A 22657-nucleotide genomic window follows, 5' to 3' on the forward strand; every position below is an offset into this window, starting at 1 on the left:
CACATGAACACCCGCTGCTCCCACAGTCACCGACCGGCTGCCACCACCCGCACGAGCAGCGCCTGTTTCCACACTCCACTGTGCGGGCGGAAGGAAAGGAGGGTCACACATACATTACCTAGAACTCTTCATATGTGAAAGTATTAAAATGGCCTGTTTTATTTCCATGGAGAAATAGTGTGGAGTTTCTAAGTGCAGGAGGCACTAGCAGAGCACAGGTTTTCTATGAAACACCAGCAATGGCCTCTGACGGGCGCATGGTTTGTGTTACAGCGTGGTATGCGTGCCTTGGGAAATTGATCTGAAGCTGCAGGAGGAAGTTTTAAGCCTCTGACATGATTTTTTCCCATTTGAGGAAAGGAGTTTTTAAAAAGTGCTAACATGCTATTTAAAGTGATAACAGTTCCTTAGAACTGCTACTGCTTCAATAAGCAATTCAAGTGAAGCAGAAGATTTTTTTCTTTCATAGAAAATATTACTACAAATCTGTAGTAGCAGCAGTTTTTAATTTACCAAAAACTGGCATCTATTAGCAACAGAACAAAAAATATCTTTGTTTATACAAATAAAATTAGGTTCTGAATATTCACAAAGTCACTTTTTTCTTCATATTGATATTCAAATTTAGTCAGATCAGTTGTGATAATAAAACCCCCTGTATAAAGTTCAGTCAAGCACCATGGCAGACAGTGCGTTAAGATCTCTCATGAATGGATGATCAGCTAGGATTTGATCAATCTTCTGTCTCTGCTCATCATCAGGAAAGATGTTTATCAGGGCTTCTCGTAGCTGGACAGTTTCCAAGGCAGATCTCTGGGGCGGAATCGGCAGACAAGCCTTGATGTTTGTTTCCATTGGAAGCCAAGCTGATGGACGATCAGCATCTCCCCTGTTTTTAGGCTGCTGACTGCTGCTGGGTGTTCTGGGGACTGGTACAATGAAAGGTGTCTCCGAAGAGTATTGTTCACTGCTCTGTAAAGTCTTTTTTGATGACCAAAAACCTCTATGGAACAAAATATAAATTTGTATTAAATTAAAGTAAAGATGCTACCGGTCTGTACAAACACACAAAAGGAAAAATGGATGCAAGTCCTATAGGTCACTGCTGCTCAGCTACTTACTGATTAGAATCAAATGATAAGCATTTTTTCCAAGTGAAACAAACCAGCAGGTGTAACAGTTTTCAAGTGGAATCTGGCACGACTAACAACATCACATAGGACTAGTTCCAAGATGCTGTGAGTACGTTACGTGACTAAATACCGTAACAGTCAAAGCTTATTTTACGGAAGTATCAACATCAGCATTATTGAGCTAAATGGATAAAAAAGACATTGAAGACACGCAGACTGACTCAGGACATGTGAAAATGCTGACAGACCGAAGGGGCTTCCAGATGCTCCCCAAGACGAGCCCTCAGCTACTTCTGCCCACGACCGTAAGCTGTGCCCACATTTAGGTGAAGCCCTTGATCCCCTGTAATACCCTAAAGGGGCAATGAGGTTTTTCAGCAACTTCAGGATCTGAATATTCTTCCTTAATTATTGAGATTTCATTTCAGACTTTGAAGAGTTTGCTGCTCTAAACTGCGAGTGCTACAAAATCCAGGGCAAAGTCTACTGCAGATGCCACTAGGTAAGGCAGTGAACTGGGACTCCAGTTAGTCTGGTTTCCTACCACCAAGGGAAACTGTCTCTAAATTACAGAGCCCAATTTTAAAATCATTTAGGTTACGACACCTCCCATTACTCAACATGGAGAGGCTCTCTAATTGCCTGAGATCCTTCCAGGTTCTGATCTAATTCCTGGTGCCACTGGTGCTTTCTGCATCACTGAACTCAGGCAGAAAAGTCTCAGGGAAGTAACAAAATTAACTCTTTACACTCACACCTTTTATCTGCCTTAAAAAACCCCACCATGCATCCCCAAACACCAAAGCCCAGTGCCAGTTCCTGGTTTAGAGATCGGAAATCAAGCTCTCCTAGAGTCCTCTCAAAAGACTCTCTTTCCACATCTACAGCCACCGGTCACCTCTCTGAACACATTCTGGTTTCACTTTATTTTTCTTGCTCACAGATGGCTAAAACACAGCGTTCCAAATGGTATCTCTTAAAGGTTTTATATTAAAGCTTGAATACTTTCTCAGCATTTCCTACTGGAGTTGCTTTTTTCCTGTTAAAATTACACGCTTATTTTCAAATCAACCTGTGACCTACTGGTATATACATCTCACTTTCCTCAATTCTTTCTGTAGCTGAGATTCTTGCTTATTCTGGGTATTAATCCTTTAGTACAGCTTGCCTTTTCTATCGCTGATTTTTTATTACCTCTCTTGTTTCTAAAAGCTCTCTAAATACTCCTCACTCTCATTAGCAACTATGATTCCTAAGGTGGTGAAAGAAGAACAAAGAGCGGCTTATTTGCTTGTGCAAAAGAGCAAACCCATTCTCAAGTCTGGGCAGTTAATGCAAAGCAAATTCATACTGTGAATATATGCACATTTTAAAAGTACAATTCCATTAAAGGAACAGTATGTTTATTAATATTTAAAATTAAGAATAAAATACAAATGCATTGAACAGCAATGCCTCTTTATGAACAGTACAGTACACAGTGAAGCGAAATGCCTCTCCCGTGACAAAGATTGTGAGTGTGGAGTGTTTATTTTGCAGCAACTATTGCCCCACTATGAGTAAGGGATTAACAAAGTCGTTTTAAATGACATCACCATAATTAACAGGATGCCAGACTCCCACAAACCCAAACCACTGGTGGTTCTGTGTGACCTTAACAGAGTCTGGACCACCCTTGTGCGAAAGCCACCACCATCAAAGCTCAGAGGAAGGGACTGTCTTACTTATCTTGGCTCTGATAGAGATCTCGATTAGCTGCAAATGTCACCAGCAGTTTCTGAACAGACTGATGTAACAGGAAAAACATGGTTTTGTTAAGCTACTGCATCCTGCAGTGTTCCTGCTTAATTTTACTGCACCTCTTTTGTATAGATCTAAGGAGGTCTTCAAGTGACCCAGGAAAAGAGTTTATTTCAATACGAAAATGTAACTGTCTCAAACAAAAGTGAAAACAGTCTTATACCTAGAACAGCCTTCGCTTCGAAGGAAGTCGTCTAATCCAGGTCCGTTTCTTCCCAAAGGGTCATCAGGAACCATAAATATATCACCAGCAAAAGTGTACTGCAGCAACCTGCAAGAGAGTTCTGTCAGTGTTATCTGTTCCCAACGTGTGACACCGGGCAGCCCCTCAGCTCCGGCCAGGCCAGGCCAGGCTGCCCAGAGCAGACACTTCACACCACAGCAGGAGCCACTGAGCTCGTCATCCATTGCTCACTGTCCAAACCATCTCATGGGAGCTTCTGTGAACTCTCCCCATTACACAGCAACTGTTGGATGACTGCAAATTTTTGCAAATGAGAGTGGAATTTTCTAGGTGATTAGAGAAGATTTTCAGGTTGTTCTAACTCTCCTTCCTCTTAAGGATCTTCAAGTACGTAGCTAAAATGCAGATGTTATCAGAAAGCCAGGTGACCAGCAAACATTGCATTAGCTGTTTGCACTTAAGACACAAAGAAACGTTTTTCTTTCATTCTGGGAGGGGGGAAATCTGCATTGAAGGAAACCAGTTCAACTAAAATTTGTCTGCAAGGAGAGAATTTGGTATAGTGGAATTTCCCCAGAAGTAAAACTAATAGATGTTAACACAAGCTCTTAAAAAAACCACAGACTCAGGATGACGTGCTAAGTATTCTTGCTAAAGTTCTGTAGGAGAACAGAACTGGACCGGTAGAATTCACTCAAGAAATAAATACCTACATGATGAGCCAACATGAGAAACCAGGGCAGTTTTCAATGATTTATTTTGTTAGACCTACACAGACCCCAGTGAATGCAGTAGATGTGCCCTGAGAAGATGTCAGGGCGACTCTGAGGGATTAGTGGGAAATGTGGGCAACAGAAGATCATACCTTAACAGTCAAATGAGCTGATTTAACTGGAGGGGGGAGAAAAACAAAACAGAACAAATAAATGAGAAAAAAAAAAACAAACCAACCCAAACAACAAAAATCAAGCAGGTGCACAGGAGAAACTAATTCCCAGAGAATCCCCAGGCTGAGGCTTGGATATTTGACAACTACATGAACTCATCCAACCCAAAGGACACTCATCAATTGCAGGGAAATGACTACAGGGATGTGTTGCAAGTATTCCTTATTTTGTTTAGTGATGATGATTCCTTGTACTACAGCAAGAGTGAGTGATTCTGAAACCGTGACACTGTGTGTCTGCATCAGCTTCATCTCTCCTTGAAGAAAGGAGATGTAACCATGAAAGCCTGTGAGAATGGACCACAAAGCGTCTGCTCTACAGGACCTGACACGAAGCTGCAGACGCGACATCGCGTGGCTGCTCCACCCTGTGCCTGCTTTTGTGAGCAATCAACACATGTACAGTGAAGAATGTGTGAATAACAGGGACACTGGACTAGTCAGCACACGATTATAAGGCCATGAATCAAAGCCATGAAACACACATGGTACTTTGTTGGGCTCTACCAGAATTGCATGGCAGATGAATTAAAAATAAGAAAACTACATGAAGGTCCAGTGCCTACAACTGTAACGGCAGATGAGCTTCTGAGCTTTCATGGGAATACAGTACTTACCTTTTTTGAATAATTTCTCTCCAGGCCAGTGATTCTGTCACAAATTCCCTGAAGTTATCATTAGTCACAATAACACCTCCAGTTTTATCAGCAAGGTGTAATAAAAACCTGTAAAATTAATTTTCAAAGGGTGGTTAAGACAATCTGCTGTGCTGAAAACTGCCCAAAGATGTAGGAAAACAAACCTCTCACCATCCAGGAGTGATTTGTGAAGTGCATGAAAACACACACTTTGATGACTAGGAAATGAGTCTGTTTTGACCCACCATATAATGTTAAACAACATTTTAGGTAGGATGCATTTATTTAGTGAAGCAGAGTATCCATGGGAGGCTTTTTTTCCATTAAAAAACCCCCACAAGCAAAATCCCCAAAACCCACAAGATTATCAGATGGCAAATATTTGTAGAGTTTGTTTTACAAAGGACTACAGTGTTTATTACACATTCCAAACCAAAGTTATTTCCATGTACTTTTGTGCTTAGCACTAATGTCGGTGTTCTGCAGGTTAACTGTTTGCTCTGACAATGCTTGCTGCCATTTTGTTGTTAAATAAATGATGACAAAAGGTAACTTCTGATTTATTAAGGAAAGTCCATGGGTTTTTTTACCTGTCTGAAAACAAGCTTTTTGCCATCTGAATCTATTTTAGCAAAGAGACAGAATCACAGATAGAAAACTGATGGTGTCCTTCTAAAGGACCACGTACACTTTTGATGAAAGTGCAGCAACACTCATTTCCACAATTGTAAGTACTAGTATTCTATATGAAATTCTGGGTTTATATAAAACATCAGTATGTAAACAACACCAACTTGCTGCCTTGTACATTTTTTTTTTTGCTACAACATTATTATTTCAGAGATCAGAATTACACAGAATCCTAGAGTGTCAAGGGTCGGAAGGGCCCTGGAAAGCTCATCCAGTGCAATTCCCCCATGGAGCAGGAACACCCAGATGAGGTTACACAGGAAGGTGTCCAGGCGGGTTGGAATGTCTGCACAGAAGGAGACTCCACAACCCCCTGGGCAGCCTGGGCCAGGCTCTGACACCCTCACCCCAACAAGTTCCTTCTCATCTTTCAGTGGAACCTCCTGTGTTCCAGTTTGCACCCATTGCCCCTTGTCCTGTCCCTGGTTGTCACCAGCAGAGTCTGGCTCCATCCTCCTGACACTCTCCCTTTCCATACTGATCCCCAGGAATGAGTCCCCCCTCAGTGTCCTCTTGTCCAGCTCCAGAGCCCCAGCTCCCTCAGCCTTTCCTCACACGGGAGATGCTCCACTCCCTTCAGCATCTTGGTGGCTGCGCTGGACTCTCTGCAGCAGTTCCCTGTCCTGCTGGAACTGAGGGGCCACAACTGGACACAAGATTCCAGGTGTGGTCTCCCCAGGGCAGAGCAGAGGGGCAGGAGAACCTCTCTGACCTACTGACCACTCCCTTCTAACCCACCCCAGGTACCACTGGCCTTCCTGGCCACAAGGGCCCAGTGCTGGCTCATGGTCACCCTGCTGGCCCCAGGACCCCCAGGTCCCTTTCCCGTACGCTGCTCTCTAATAGGTCATTCCCCAAACTATACTGGAACCTGGGGTTGTTCCTGCCCAGATGCAAGACTCTAGGAATTGCTGTATTTTAACAAGGAAGATAAATTAAGTGCACTACTTGATATATCTTTGGCATATCAGGTTTTGCAATCAGGTCCATGGCTGCACAATCTAACAAAACCAGGCATGCCCGCGATGCAAAAACCTGACAATTTTGCAGTCAGAAAACGGAAGTAGGAATGATGATTAATAGAAGGGAATCCAGTGTAGTGTAATGAGCTGCAAAACATCATTTCAAACCTGTGAACTGCTCACCCATGCAGAATGCAGCTGGTTGGGGAAAAAAAACCTTAGGCAGCATGTGCTTGTAACTGTGTCTCAAGACTGGGAAAATCTGGTAATCTAAGCAGCAGGAAACTCCCCCAACACCCAACAAAAACCCCTTACTGTTGTCTTGTTCACTGAAAGATGGTCCCCACATTTTGAAGTTCAATTTTGGTGCTCAAATTAACTTGGAAATGTACTAATCTACACATTGTTACAAATACACTGCTCCAAATACATACCTATGTCTGTATGCCACAATGGCACCGAGGAAAAAACCTAACAAAATCGTACCAGGTCAGTAGCTGATTTATGCTAGTGCTCCCCAAACAGAAGAGAAAATGCAGGGGTAAACGGATGATCAGGAAAGCATAAAAACATTACTAGAAGACTAGTAATGACTCAGTTCTGACTGATGTTTCTGACTCAGTTCAAATGATGACATTTGAAATGTGTGGGTTTCTTTTTTGGTTAAAATTGCAATGAAAATTTACCATTTTCCATGAATTTCTGAAAACAGTATGTACAACATTATTAGAGAACTACATGCAGAAATGTTTCTCAGGGACAGTAAAATAACTTAAGAGAAGTAGAGCTCGGTCTTCAGTTGGATGCATAGCTCTCTGTCTAGACAGGTCGAAGAACCAGCTAACACAAGCACTCATGAACTATTGAGCTTTTTCAACCATTAGTCGCATGTTTAAAAAGATTTTGAAACTATGTCCAGTCCATACCTGTCATCATGAGCAGCAATTCTTGCTCCTAAAACCATCCTGGCAGGGGTTAAAGACAATATTCCAACATCCTGGAGCTGTGTTAAGAAATCCTGCTCTGTTAAAACATGAAACAACTGTTCTTAAAAACAAATATTTGGCCATTAGTCTGAGGTACGATTAGCAGAGAAGATGGGCTATTTAGTAGCTATTAATCTACAGAAATAACATTTCAGTGTCTTGCACTGTGTATGGAAACACAATTATGCTGAGCAGCCAGACTCCTGGTGCTTAATGTTTTATGAAGTGTTGCTTCTCCATTCATTCTTTACAGAAGCATCCAAAGAAATAGTTACAATGCAATTTAATAAAAATATTAGGCAACTACTACCCTCACCTGTAATGAAAGGATCACGTCTTGTTCTCCACTGTGGAACGAACACAGTGATATTTCGGTGGCCACGTTTCCAAAAATAGTCAACAGCTATTGCAATTCCTCGACAGGAGAAGAATTTCCTTAGACCATGACTGAGGGTGAAAGAAAGAGAACGGCGGAGAAATTCATTACAGTTTTATTACCACGAATATAAAGAAAACGGAACAAGTCCTTGCAAAGTGAAGCTGGAAATTACACATACGACCCCACCAAAATAAAAGGGAGATGGATGTTACAGATGAGGAATCTTATAAGTCGAAAGATCCTCAGCAAAAGAAGATAATAGAAACATCACTTTGCAGCTCCACAGCTCAGCTTTGTGGGCACGATATTCGAGTCATCACGAGTGGGTTTAGCTTTAAAAACAGGCCAATAGTGGTGGTTTCTGAAGTCTATTGATTATAGCTTAAAATGCCCATAATTCAGTATTGTGGTAGTTCCAAATACAGTCCCACTACAAACCAGAACAGCTCTGGTTCAACTGGTTGCCAAGGACCACATCCCAGAAGTTCTCTGATAATCTAAGATATCAAGGCCTTCACTCTCTTCATTTCAACAATCTGAGCTACTGCTTTCAAGCAAAATAATGAAATTTATTTGAAGAAAGATTTTCAAAACACTGTATTTTTGTGGTAACATTTTTTTTTTCCCATTTAAAAATATAAGATGCTAATGACCTGGTTTTGCAACTCAGTTAAGTGACTTCCCAGAAAAATCAGCAACTGTCTAACACGAGCATCATAGATATTGGAGTTGATGATCTTGGGAGGTCCCAGGTCCCCCCGATTTGAACTACCCCAATAACCCTATATGTCCATCTAACAGACAGCAGGAACTCCTCCTTTAGCAATTCACTGTCTAAGCAGCTTCTGGGAACTGGGCTTTGGGAGAATAACAGAATCTCAGAATAAAGCGCAGAAGACAGAATAAAAAACATCTCTAGAATAAATTCCTACAGAACACCTATTAGCATCTTACATAAGGCTAAATCCAGTTTTCATGCAGAAACTTTTCTGCTCAGGTTTTCACAGATTAGAGGCTACACTTGGACAAAACAAAGATGCACTTGGCTAGAAAAGACAGATTCAGAACCGATGGCACAAACAGGCGAAGCATTTCTTCCGAGTTGCACGTACTCTATGTTTTGAGTTAGATGTTGAGTCACTACAAAGTGCTCCTCATAACAGTGAGTAGTAACCAAGTGGTATTCATATTGTAAACCAGTCTCCTAGTTAACATGCAATTGTATGTTATAAGCCTACTAGTGAGCCGTATTAGTTTGGATGGAATCTTATCTTTAAATCCCTACTTTAGCCCACCAGGAAATCTTTTAAAAGGAGAATTCTCTAAAGCATCTCCATGGAAACATTTTTACAGTGAAACTCCGCCTTCAGGAGCACCGGCACACGGAAAATAAGGAAACAACTGGTGACAGTCAGCGTGGCTTCGCCAAGGGCAAATTGTGCCTGACAAACTGGGTGGCCTTCCACAGTGGGGCTGCAGTGCCGGTAGATATGGGAAGAGCAAGGGCCGTCATCTGACACTGTCCTGCATGACATCCTTGTCTCTACATTGGAAAGACAAGGATTTGATGGATGGACCACTCTGTGGATAAGGAATGGTGACACTCAAAGAGCTGCCGTCAACAGTCAAAGAAGAGACCAGTGCTGGGAGGTGTTCCTCATTGCAACTGGCACAGTTTGACATCTTTATTGGCGATATAGACAATGGGATCGAGTGCACCCTCAGCCAGTTTCCTAAAGGCCCCAAGCTAAGTGTTGTGGTTGATGTGCTAGAAGGACAGGATCCATCCAGAGAGACCTGGACAGGCTTGAGAGGGGGCCCATGAGAACCTCAGGAGGTTCAACAAGGCCAAGGGCAAGGTCCTGCACCTGGGTCAGCGCAATCCCAAGCACAGACACAGGCTGGGCGGAGAATGGATTGAGGGCAGCCCTAAGGAGGACTTTGGAATGTTGGCTGATGAGAAGCTCAACATGACTCAGCAATGTGCACTTGCAGCCCAGAAAGCCAACTGTGTCCTGGGCTGCATCCCCAGCGGCGTGAGCAGCAGGTCAAGGAGGTGACTTTGGTCTGCTCTGAGACACCCTGCAGTGCTGGTCCAGCTCTGGGTCCTCAGCACAGGACACACATGGACCTGCTGGAGAGGGGCCAGAGGAGCCACAGAAATGACCCGAGGCTGGAGCAGCTCTGCTGGGAGGACAGAAACACAGGCTGAAAGCATTGGAGTGTTCAGCTGGAGAAGAAAAGCTCTGGGGAGACCCTAGAGCAGCCTCCAGTACCTAAAGGGACCTACAGGAAAGATGGAGAGGGACTTTTTACAAAGATCTGTAGTGACAGGATCATGGAAAATGGCTTTAAACTGAAAGAGGGGACATTTGGAGTAGATATAAGGAAGAAATTCCTCCCAATAAGGGTGGTGAGAGCCTGGCCCAGATTGGCCAGAGAGGTGGTGGATGAACCATCCCTGGAGACATCCCAGGCCAGGCTGGACGGGGCTCTGAGCAACCTGAGCTGGTGAAGATGTCCCTGCTCATGGCAGGGGGGGCACTGGGGGAGCTTTAAGGTCCCTCCCAACCCAAACCATTCTACAATTCTATTCACATATCCTGTTCAAAATATAAATCTATTAAGGTTCTCTGAATTTGGAGAGGAATGTTTTCTGTAGAAGGGCAGAAAAATCAATGTTACACCTGAACGATAAAAAGCAAGTATCTGACTTACTAACGGAGTTTCTGGAGAAAAAAAAAAATAGCTATGCCCCACTTGCCATAACAAAATTAAGTGTTCTTGATGTCAAGAGCAGTCAAATAAAGGAGCATAATTGTCACAGAAGAGTTATTACTCGTAAAACCTTCTAGGTAATGAACTTAGAATGCAGTCATCATCCTTCCACTTTAAGTTAGGTATCCTGTTCAATAAACTGTAAACCTCTGGTAAATACTTTCACTGTATTAATGGCTCTCAATTGGACTTCAAGAGATGCAGCAGTCTTGACGTTCATGTCGAAAACTGTGCCGTCCCTACTCGTCCATTCTCCTGCTTTGGAGCTTTAATCCTGCTGAACTAAACAGAGCACTCTGGTGTTTAAATGTTCACACCTAGAACAGCAGCTCTTGATTTGTCCTGTATGATCCAACTCTTGCTCTGTAGCAACTTAAAAAAAAAAAAAGCTTAATATTTAACTTTAGCAAATCAGACATAGAATTAAGGTGAGCTGTAATACGCAAAAACATATCATTGCTAGATAAGCAGAAATCTGAACTGCTTTATTTGAGCTAGGTAAACATCTGAAGGACGGCAAATTACCACAGATGGGGCATCCAACTCAAAGACTCTATCTGTTCCCCAGCTGCCATTGTAAATACCAATTTTTGGCTGTCCCAGTTCTTTAAAAAACATGAAAGACCCTACACAGGTATTTCTTAAGTTAAACAAGAGATGATAAGCAGCACAAAGCAGCAAACGGCAGGCTGCTTTCCGGGACATGTAACATTTTCCCTTTAGTTTTGTAACTAAATTAAGTAGATATCATTATTTGCAAACAATTCTAGCAAGATATGATTCCATCCAATTGCTCTTTCATTCTGAGTTTCTTCCACATTTTAACAAAATTCAATTGATTACTACCCAAACAACTCCCTGGATGTTTCGGTCAGCCCTGAAAGGCCTGTTTTCAGCACCTAAAAAGAGGTAATGTTAAAAGTACTTGTTAGCAGCAGAGTAAACTCTGGGCTTGCCAAAGTTCGCCAAGCACACTGCAAGTGCAGCTGGCATTAATAGATCCATGTGATAGATTTAATAGATCCCTTTTTACTGGGTCACACATGCCAAGAGCAAAAATCCTTCGGCTTCTTGCAAATGTCCGTAACCTCAAGATACCGAGAAGCAAAACTGAAAACAATTGAAAGCAAAACTGAAAACAATTCTTCACTTTGAGACATAACAAAATCATGAGGCTTTATTTAGCCAGAAGGAAGCTGCTCAATACCTACATTAAAGAACCCCAGGCCCCCATTATTTACTAGAACATTTAAATATCTTGATGGTTCTGCTATTTTGAGGCAGTTCTCTGTCCTTTGCTTTTCATAAGCAGAGTTTTTCATGTGGTTAATCAACAAAAAGGCGGGAGATCACTGGTTATAGTGGTCTTGCAGCCAGAGAGATAAGCAGATGTTTATTCACCATCTTTTAATTCATTGCTTTCAGATGTATTTGGTTGTTCTGAAAACAAAACAAAACCCCAAACACCAAAGACAAAAAACCCCATAACAGAAATACGCAGAGGAAAAATAAAATCTCTAAATATTAAAAGAAAAAAGACAAAGATGATGTAGTATTGTTGTTATTTTATAGATGACTTCAACAATCTGCATTTCTCTTCCACTAACACGTTTGGGAAATCGTTTTATAAAGCTTATGACTCAGCTGTGACTTGCACTTTTACATCACTATTTTCTAAGTCAGAGTCTGAACAATGAGGAAATGAGTTTGTTTTATAAACTATTTCCTGCAACAAGCCACTGTAATTGAATTAAAGGAGTGACAAGAGTTATGGGTCATGCCAGGCTTCCCTTTTAAAGTTAGCAAGACTATAAAATGATAGAAAACATCAAGCTATTAATTAAATTAATCCTCCAGTGATTGACCTGAAGAGATTTACTGTTGCCAGTCACTAAGGGACCAGCTCTGGGCTCTTTACCCCGGGGGCAATAAATTTGTAAGGATGATCATCACCTTCTTCACCTCATGATCCCTTGGTAGGAACGGTTACACATTCAGAAATCTTTCCACATTCCTTCTCATAAGCAGAAGACATTACTTAGATTGACTTTTGATGCCTTATCTGTGCTGTAGAGACTTTCTAGACTAACTGCAAACATTTCTATATCACTAGGTCCTTAAACTGCACCCGAAGCTAATAATCTTTAAAAATGTATGTTTTGTTCTGAATGGGGGAAAAAAGGGATCTAGCAGGGACATGCGCAAATACATGAGAGGCCTGTCAAAGAAAGAACAAGCAAAGCAAGATCTATTTTTATATGAATCAAGTTTTGTACGGGTTAAGTTAAAACACCAGCGGAATTATTTCTGAATGAACAACAGGTCTAGGAAGGTCAATCTGACAGTTTCCGTAAGTTATCAGCAAATATCAAGGTACAAACCAGAAATCCTCAGGCTGGGACTGTACATAAAGGGGAGAAGTTCAGACTGATTCCCTAATTTGCTAAAATAATATTAACAGTTTTACTAGCGCTTCACAAAATGACAACAGGATTTATTATTTCTGTCCTCCAGCAAAATTCATTCCTATCACAGAGAAAAGGGAGTTAGAAGTATTTATTATCCCTAATAACTGAAGCAGTTTTGCTATTCCATCAATTCTGGTGAAATGTTCAGGAGCTAAAGTAGATCTTTCATAATCAGAAAAGAACAACATCTCAGGGGCACCTTTATACCTCTCTGTGAATCCATTTTCTTCCCATTGACACAACTGTACGTGGTGCACGTGCAGATCTCATTCGCATGGTTACTGCTGGGAAACTGCGCCAGCTGCCCCAAACATTACATTCATTTTAAGCCAGGCTTTGACATTATTTTCTTACAATATATCACATTATAGTCTTTTAAGTGATTATTTTCTTCCCCTGAACAGCATTTAAGCCCATTCTTTCGGGAAGCTTCGTTCATCTAATAGCTGGAAGTAGAATACATATAATATATGTGTATCTGAACCAGTCAGATGTGTTTTTTCTAGCCAAAGGGGATCACTGGTAGAACTCTGGTCTGTGCTTACAGAACAACCTCGTCAAGAATTAGTTACAACTCAATACAATATAATACAGCTGATAGGAGGCTCTTCAGGAGTTCCCATCTCCAATAGTAAAATCCGTATTTAAAAGCAGTTCAAGTGTTTAAGAAACACTTAAATAGCCCAATCTCTTCCCACTTTGTCTGGGGATACAGATGATGTTTCTCAGAATTGCTGCTGTTTTGTTCAAGTGCTCCACTGTGGTTCTGGCAGCACGGTTTGAATCAGTGGAAACTGATTTCTGCGCTGGAAGAGTTTAATTCAGCAGAGGAACTCAGAATGACCGAGAAAATCTTAACTAGCAAGTTCTCACAGTAAGTTTATTCTTTCTTATTGTTGCGTTGATGAGTGGAGCAGGAGTCAGGCAGTTTGTTCTTAAAAACTACCACTTCCTCACTAAAAAGAAGCATTACATTTGTCATTGCTTCTTTGCATATTCCAACAGGACAAAAAAAGCCCCATTGCAAACAATGACAAAACCTTTGGACATGCATGCTTGCAAAAATTACTTAGTGTAAAAAGAACAAATCCCAGGCTCTGCCTGGAGAACAGCAATCAATTCAGGGATAGCTGGGATGAGACAAATGTTAAAGAATCAAGTGAAGCACAACATTTTATGTTTCTTCTAATTGATTTTTGCTATTTCAGTTAGTTATAACAAACTTGAAAAAGAAAACTGTAATTGGCAATGCCCTCCACAGTCATCTACAATAGAAACACTGCGGGGAAAAAAAGGAATTAGAAAATGTTGACAATAATGGAAAATCCCTGCATCACAGCCAATGAAGGGCATTTCCTGATCTTTTCAGTACTAACTGTCCCCATTTCACAGGGTTTGTTTGCACGGTGCCTTGGCAGCCAGTCTGTCAAAATTATCCAGCAGCTCTATAATTGCCTACTATTGTTCTCCTACCTTTTTTCAGGAGGAGCAGCAGACAGGCGTGTGTGCCCATGCACACACTGGTCTCAAACTTTCATGCAGGGGGACGCTATATTTTTGTCGCATGCCAACACTTGCAAAAAGTAACAGGACCCAAGCACTAATATGTAATGTTGTTAAAGGGCAAATATGTTACTTTTGTATAAAAAGCTCCACTTTAAAATTACAAGACACTAAGAGCAAAAGGTAAAGAAAAAAACCACACACACCAAAAAACTCAAATGCTTTACTCTTAAGTGGATGGTAACTTAACTTCTTTCTTAGGTGTGTGCAAAGCAAATAAAGTTTCAGGCCCAAAATCGCTTGCAACGGAGCACAGCTCAGTGCAGTTACTTATGACTGATCTCATCTGCCTCTAATGTATATCTACTTTTAGGTCTCATTGCCTATTCTGCTCAAGTTCTTTTTTTCAGATTTTTTAGTATTTGGGCTTCATAAATCTAAGTTACCCGTTTTTTTACTAATTCATGAACTTCTACCAGAGCAGGAAAGTTAAGTCTTAATTGCTTGACAGAAAATGTTTTCCAGAGCATCGCAATTACCAGCCAAAGTTTAAGTAAAAAATCAGGGATTTTCCTTATGCTATTTTAACTGGTTATTGCATTTGTTCAGCTTCAGACTATGTATTTTTTTTAAGCCAAAAGTAAATGCTACAAGAATTATTTCACAACAGAATACCCTACAACCACACTGTTCTAGCTGGATTTGTGTACTCAATTAAGTGTCACATAGTGCACCTGCTAAAAACTTCTCAATTTCCTTCTACGCACAGTATCTCAACAAAGCACAGTAGCTCCAAGCAAGTCAATTGAAAATGAATGCTGTCACTGAATGGAGACTAAAACAAAAATTGTTACGAGTTGGAAATTAATACGGCTACCGTCAACCACACATAATTTTTCACTATCAAGACTTATCATAACTTAGCAATGCAGCCATCATCAGAAGCTAAAACATGTGTACTCGGATCAAAAAGCAAGCTAGAAAAAACTTTATGTATGCAACAGCAACTTCTTAGTCCCTATTTCATTTGAAAGTTCATTGACCGTTTAATAAAGAGATAGCTGAATAGAACAATACTTACGAAATGGCAACATTGCTTCCATCAATAATGATGTGTTTTAAATAGGGTTTCCCAGGTTCATTTTTCAACTCCAGCCTGTACGGCGTTTTCAGAGAGTCCAGGAATCGCTGCACGCCAGTGACGGAAGGGTCGGGATGACGTCTGGGTGCTCCCGTCGTCTCTCTCTCAGGATGTGAAGGGTGGATTTGTGAAGACGAGACGTGCTCTGGGAGGGGATTTTCAGCGTTGCAGGGTTGGGAAAGTCGCTGGGTGAGAGCTCTGGCGTGAGCAGAGGAGCTGCCGTGGCCCAGCAGCTCCTCAAAGCCGGGATGACTGTTCTGTACAGGGGAGGGCCCTGCAGATCTTTGCTGAGCTGCAGTTTTAGTCTTAGCTGAGATACACGGCACATCGGAGCTCCCTCTGGCTACAAAATCGACATCTTTGAGAGCTCCAGCTTGTATGGTGCCAGTAGTTACAACACCATCGGTTTCTAGATCACTTGACCTCGAACTGTGATTCTTAGCAGGGCAGTATCTGTCTCTCTGTTTACAGCGTACAGGTGAACTTTTACTGGAAGGAGAAGCAGGTTTGCCCACCAACATCTGCATTTTATCTTCTGCATCGACGTGCAGGTTTGGTGAATCTCTTAATTTGTGATATTCATTTTTTGTCTCCTTTGAAGTATGGCTGGATTTGAGTGGACTCTTATTGCTAGAAATTACTTTGTCTTCCAGCTTTTGTGAATTATTTGCTTTACTTCCTAAAGTAGGATTGATAGTTCTAGGCTTTTCAGACGACTGTTCATGTTCTTTTTGAAATTTTACATTTTCCTTTTCAATTTCTTCTAGCAACGTTAATGGTTCCACAGATTGTCCCAGGCTATCAATAACTTTTTCTACAATATTTTGGGAATATCCCATCGTTCTGAAGAAGTTCACAAGAATCTTATATTCCATTTCCTCACTGATATCATCACCTTCTTTAAGGCAACAACCGGGATCACCCGATTCACTGCAGCTGTCCGAAAGCAGATCAATAACCGCATCGCTGTCTGAGGGATTACCGTGCGAAGCAGATTCCACCTCCTGATCATTTCCCCAAGAGAACTGCTTTTTAGGGAGCCTTTCCTCATCATCAGAAGATCTTCTTTTACAGGACTGCCTTTCTTTAGACACCATGGCCTCTAACAGGGGGACATTTATGGGAACAAAATTTGTTTCAGGAGCATCAGATAGCACGCTGTCCATTTGCTTTGTCAGCTCGGTTACGGGTGTGCCGGCGTTGTTTCTGGCTTCCTCGCCATCTGCTCTTCCATCTCTGTTTGTAGCAATCGCTTTGTTTGGTACCAGCTCTGTTGGGCTATCAGAACCCGTGAGATCGATGACATTGCTCTCCGCTCCGCAACATTCCGTTTGTGTGAGACTCAGGAGTTCTCTCTTCAGTGAGCTGGGCAAAATCAGTAAATCCATTGTATATTTATCTGCGTGTGCTTCCACAAATTGTCTGAACTGCTTTTTAACCTCCGATTCCTTGTCGCTTAGTAAGCTTTCATTGCTTTCAAAAAGCTTCACAAACTGCTGAATGTGACTTTGAGCCATAACAACAGCTTCTGCACCCCCTTTAATGCTGAGCAATCCTATTTCCAGCACTGTTATATCAGCACAGGTATCCTGGATCAGGCTGTTGAGAAACAGGCTCCGTGCACCAACAAAGATGCAGTGGATGTCCTTTGGGTAGTGCTCCTTTTCTTCCAGTTCAGGTTCACAGAGTCCCTTGATATACTCCTAGAAGGAGAAAAAGACAGCAGAATCAATAGTTGTGAAACGCTAATACCTACAGTTAGTTTTGGTCAGGTCAAGAGTGGGCAAGTGCATTCGAAAATAAAGCCAACTTTGCTTAAGAAAGGTGAGAAAGTAAATATTGCCAGTTAACTGGATAAGAGATAAAACCACAGAGATCTGAAATTATTTTTAATAGATCTAGAAGGATAACTTTCTTTTGTATCCCATTGCTTATAACTAAATTTACTTGAAACTGATTGTAACAGAGTATGTAAGTTGTAGCTCAAACAGTTTAGAAGACAAGTAAAGAGATTTATATTCCCACCCCCATTCTTTGGTCAAAGAGAACATACACTTCACGACCAAATGGCTTGCATTAAAGAATTCCACCTCGTCCATAGAACTGAACTTCTAAAAACAGTTTCTAAAGAGAATTTCCAAAGGCTCACCACAGCAGTAGCTATCGTATGTTTTAAAGGTGTCATTGTATGTTACTCATTCTACACTTGCTGACTAAAAGACATGGATCCTGTGGCACAGCACAACATAACTAGTAGCCACAGCAGCAACCACACATTAAAGGATATCCTATAGTAAAAAAACAAACATGCCAAAAACAAATGACCAACCCTCTATCTGGACTTTGATTCCCCTATCAAGGAAGTAAAGCATCTGTATTTTAAAACTACAATTGCCAGAACGCCTACTTACAAAGAAAATCACACCCAAAAAGCTCAACAGCAAGGCAGCTTTCAACAGGAGCCTTTGACAGGCAGCATTTTGAAAAAGCAGATGATACTGACAAATGACTGAGAAACTCCAGCTCCAGGTACTTCTGTGTTCCAGAAGTTCAGGTTTTTAATAGATTTAAAAAAAACCACAACCAATTGCTATTTCTGACACCTACAAAACCTTTTAAAGGGCAACAATAAAGACGTGCAATTGTTCATACTTTCTACACAATAAACCCTCCAGATAAGGCCTGAAAACTGCTCTACGTGTAAGGTCAGTCAAGTCTCCCACACCCCTAAAAGTATTTGGAGTAGGAAATATTTTGTATGTTATTAGGAAAAGCGGAGATTAGGAGACGGAAATCTTGTGCTGTAATTCAGGCTTTAATTTTCTGGAAAAAAGGAAAGTTGTCCTGCAGCTACCTGTAAAAGTTTCTGCAGTTTTTGTGCCCAAATATACAAGCAAATTGGTTTACAGACAATTTCAGAGTCAAATAATTCAAAACTCTCAACATTCACAGGATTTTCCTTGTTTATGCCTTACACAGTCAAGGAATCAAGATTTTGAAAGTGGACTGCCCAGCCTGTGAATTCAAAATACATGCTGAGGATACCCACTAAAATGTATGTGTATTTAAACATACAGACATACTGAGATTTTGGGTTTGAAAGCTGCCTTCTGCCCAGCCAGTGCCCACACTGCCGTTCTCATCCCATCATTCAAACAGCTATCACTGAGTAATATTAATTTCATCATTACTGCTGAGCCCCTCGCAAGGGTCAGCTGTACAACAGACTTAACAAAACACTTCTGCAAAGATACTTCACAGAATTGGCTTCAAGTCACACCAGGGGAGGTTGAGGTTGGATCTGGGGAACAATTTCTTCCCCAAAGGGCTGTGGGGCATTGGAACAGGCTGCCCAGGGCAGTGCTGGAGTCACCATCCCTGGAGGGCTGGACAGACGGACATGAGGTTCTCAGGACATGGGGCAGTGCCAGGGGTGGGTTATGGTTGGACTCCATGATCTTGAGGGTCTCTTCCAACCAAAATGATTCTGTGGTTCACAGCAACAAGCATCACAGAACCACAAACAGCCCAGACGGCTCTCTCAGCTTGTTTAGTGGTTGGTTAAAAGGAAAACAATCTGCCCAGCAATCAGGGGGGTGAAGCAGCCTGGACCTGCCAGCTCTGAGGCTGAGGAACATCAGCTCTGAGCCATGTCAGCAAGAGCTTTACTGCAAAGCTCCTGCCTGGCATAGACTGAGGTGAGTCTGTAAAGCAGCTGTGAAACACGGCAACACCCAACCAGCCCTGAGGAACAGCTTGGCTTAGGGATGAAGAAGGATCACAGGATCCCAGCCTGGCTGGGGTTGAAGGGACCTCAGGAGATCACACAGCCTAACACCCCTGCTAATGCAGGGTCACCAGGGCAGATCACACAGGATTATGTTGAAACTGAGAAATAAACTTAACAGCAGAGACAACTATGCTGTTAAGCAGCATTCTTTTATTAACAGCACTGGGGAGCTCTGGGGATCATCCTCCATCAGTGCTCCAGTGACTGGATGCTCTTGCGTTGCTTATATTCACATAATTATTACATATGCATAAAAATTTTTGGAAATTTTGACATATATCTATACTAAGAAATAAATGATGATGTTAGTTATAATTGTTTAGTACTTACAATATATCTATTGACTATTAGTTAAATATAAACTAAGTGCTCTGCTTCTAAACAATGTATCACTTCGTCTTCTGTCTCCCTCCTGTCCTGCAGAAGGATCTAAAACTTGAATAATATCCCCTTGTTCTGCAGGTGCTCAGAAAGCATTTATGGTTAACAATGGGTACGTCTTTTGTACCTTAATCACAGGGTACACTAATTTAGTGTCCAGGCGGGTTCAAAAGTCTCAGAGAAGGAGACTCCACACCCGCTCTGGGCAGCCTGGGCCAGGCTCTGGCACCTCCCAGCAAACAAGTTTCTGCTCATGTTCACATGGAGCCTCCTGTGTTCCAGTCTGTGCCCGTTGCCCCTCACCCTGGCGTTGGGCACCACCGAGCAGAGTCTGGTCCATCCTCTGACACCCACCCTGAGCTATTGATCCATTGATCAGATCCCTCTCAGCTTCTCTTCTCCAGCTCAGCAGCCCCAGCTCATCGGAGAGATGTTCACACAAGGAGCTCGACACACTGTAACCGCACTTTAACCCGCCCCTCGCCCGGTTCTCTCAGCTCCCCCCGCCCCGCTACGCTCTGCCCCGCCCCGCGCGGCCCGACCCATGTCAACAGCCCCGGACACACCCGCTTCGGTTTCACAGAATCCCAGAGTGTCAGGGGGTGAAGGGCCCTGGGAAGCTCATCCAGTGCAATCCCCCCATGGAGCAGGAACACCCAGATGAGGTTACACAGGAAGGTGTCCAGGCGGGTTGGAATGTCTGCACAGAAGGAGACTCCACAACCCCCCTGGGCAGCCTGGGCCAGGCTCTGACACCCTCACCCCCAACAAGTTTCTTCTCATCTTTCAGTGGAACCTCCTGTGTTCCAGTTTGCACCCATTGCCCCTTGTCCTGTCCCTGGTTGTCACCAGCAGAGCCTGGCTCCATCCTCCTGACACTGCCCCTTTCCATATTGATCCCCGTGAATGAGTCACCCCTCAGTGTCCTCTTGTCCAGCTCCAGAGCCCCAGCTCCCTCAGCCTTTCCTCACACGGGAGATGCTCCACTCCCTGCAGCATCTTGGTGGCTGCGCTGGACTCTCTGCAGCAGTTCCCTGTCCTGCTGGAACTGAGGGGCCACAGCTGGACACAAGATTCCAGGTGTGGTCTCCCCAGGGCAGAGCAGAGGGGCAGGAGAACCTCTCGGACCTACTGACCACCCCCTGACCTACTGACCACCCCCTCCTAACGCAGGTATCCCCGCTGGCTTCCCCCCCAGCCCCCCGGGCCTCCTCCCCGCGGCCCCGTTCCTGTCCGGCCCTCCCGAGCTGTACCTTGGCGCTGCGCACAGCCTTCCCGCCGCCCTCCAGCTGCACCCAAATCCTGGCGGCGGCGGGCGGGGGGCCGGGCGGCGGGAGGGAGGCCCGCCAGTCCCCCTGCGCCCCCAGTACCGCCAGCCGCACCTCGAACAAGCCCTCGATGCGGCCTCGACTCCCCTCCAGGAGCCGGCTCTTCTCCGCCGGAACGGTGAACTCATCCAGCCCCGGCCCGGAGCCGCGGGCTGCCCAGCGAGCCGCCATCAGCGCCAGCCGTTCCGGCCCGCCATGGCGCCGGGCCGGGACAACACCGCGGGGAATCCCCGGGCTCCCGCTGTACCGCTCACGTCATCACCCCGCGACGGCACCGCCCCGCGCCGGGAAGCAGCCGCGGCGCCATCTTTAGGAAGGGCGGCGGGAGCGCTCCCCTCAGAGCAGCCCGTCCGCCCCTCAGGCAACCCCGCCCTCCTAGGAAACCTTCCCCTTTCCCAGGAAACCTTCCCCGTCGAACGCTTTCACAGCCCAGAAATTTGGGTTTAACACATAGCCGTGTTCTGGTGTCCTCTTGGATTTAATTTAAAAAGAGATGTTAAGTTTTATCTCTCGTGGTGGGCCAAGTGCAGCCCCCATCCCCACAGCCTCAGCGTGGTAGAAAACACAGGACACGTTTTTTACTTTAAAAAGCCTTAAAATGAGATGTGAAGGATAAGATCTTAAAGCATAGCTCCGGGCCTTCACCGGCCTTTTGAACGCTTGGAGTTGGCAACACTGACCAGCTGTGGCACGAAGAAGTAAATATCTTAATTTATTTCGTCTTTTCCTATCTCAGACCCAGGTAAATATCTTCCAAATTCCCCCTCTTTGATTCCCAGTTGTTTGTCCATCTCCTCAGCATCACTGTGAAGTTAGTTTTTAGTAGGTGCTCATTAAATGTCGCCTCCTAAGGGAGGATGGGTCTTTTGTGGTCATGTATTTAGCTGTATATATTTTGGTTTACTGTTTATATGCTACACCAGGAAAGGATTAATATAAAAATATAAAATATAATTTCCGTGAAGCTACTTGTGTCCCTGTTTAGGAACTTTTAAACCAAAGCAGAGTTCGTAGTTCTTAGCACATTGGGAATTCACGCTCAATGCTGACATCTAAGTGGAAATAGAGACATTTTCCTCTCTGAACGTGGTGTCTCTTTGAATCCAATGCAATTTTTGTCTATGGCGTGGTAAAATGTATGAACCTATATCTGTATACACACACATACATTCTAAACAGGACGAGGTTTGGCAATGAGTGTCACATTCCAGAAAGATGCTGTACTGTTATGACGATTGTTTTCTTTTCTGGTTTTGTTGTTCACACATTTGCATTTTGCTTTCTCATCAATTTATTGTCCAACATTCCCATAGAAGGATGTGATCCAACATTTAGCCGGGCAAGTTCTGGAGGTGATTGGTGCCATCAGCTGTTAAAGCGCAGTCACTGCAGGCATTGGTGCACGGTAGTCATTATTAATTGCAAATTAAATTGTAAGTAAGGAACTTCATAATAAAAATGAAGTTACTGGAATTTTGGGATACCAAGTATCATTAACAGCTGAAAGAAAATGCTTCTATTTCTGTCCACAATGTCAACACAGCATTTTG

The 22657-nt window shown here is 43.2% G+C and overlaps 1 protein-coding gene across 2 annotated transcripts; it reads right to left on the reverse strand.

Moving 5' to 3' along the window:
• Nucleotides 1–487: 487 nt before the first annotated feature.
• On the reverse strand, nt 488–21303 carry N4BP1 (NEDD4 binding protein 1). 2 transcript variants are annotated; one of them, XM_080352211.1, is made up of 7 exons: nt 21033–21303; nt 15549–17311; nt 7656–7786; nt 7280–7376; nt 4681–4788; nt 3097–3204; nt 488–1003 (listed from the first exon to the last, which is right to left on the reverse strand). In XM_080352211.1, exons 1-7 carry the CDS (start codon nt 21276–21278, stop codon nt 667–669), a joined length of 2790 nt encoding a protein of 929 aa, XP_080208337.1. In that variant the 5' UTR covers nt 21279–21303; the 3' UTR covers nt 488–666. The 2 variants fall into 2 exon arrangements, with proteins under 2 accessions (XP_080208337.1, XP_080208338.1); XM_080352212.1 differs by lacking the exons at nt 488–1003; nt 3097–3204 and adding an exon at nt 3472–4008.
• Nucleotides 21304–22657: the final 1354 nt, after the last annotated feature.

The sequence above is a fragment of the Nesoenas mayeri genome, assembly GCF_963082525.1.
Source record: "Nesoenas mayeri genome assembly, chromosome: 12".
NCBI lineage: Eukaryota > Metazoa > Chordata > Aves > Columbiformes > Columbidae > Nesoenas > Nesoenas mayeri.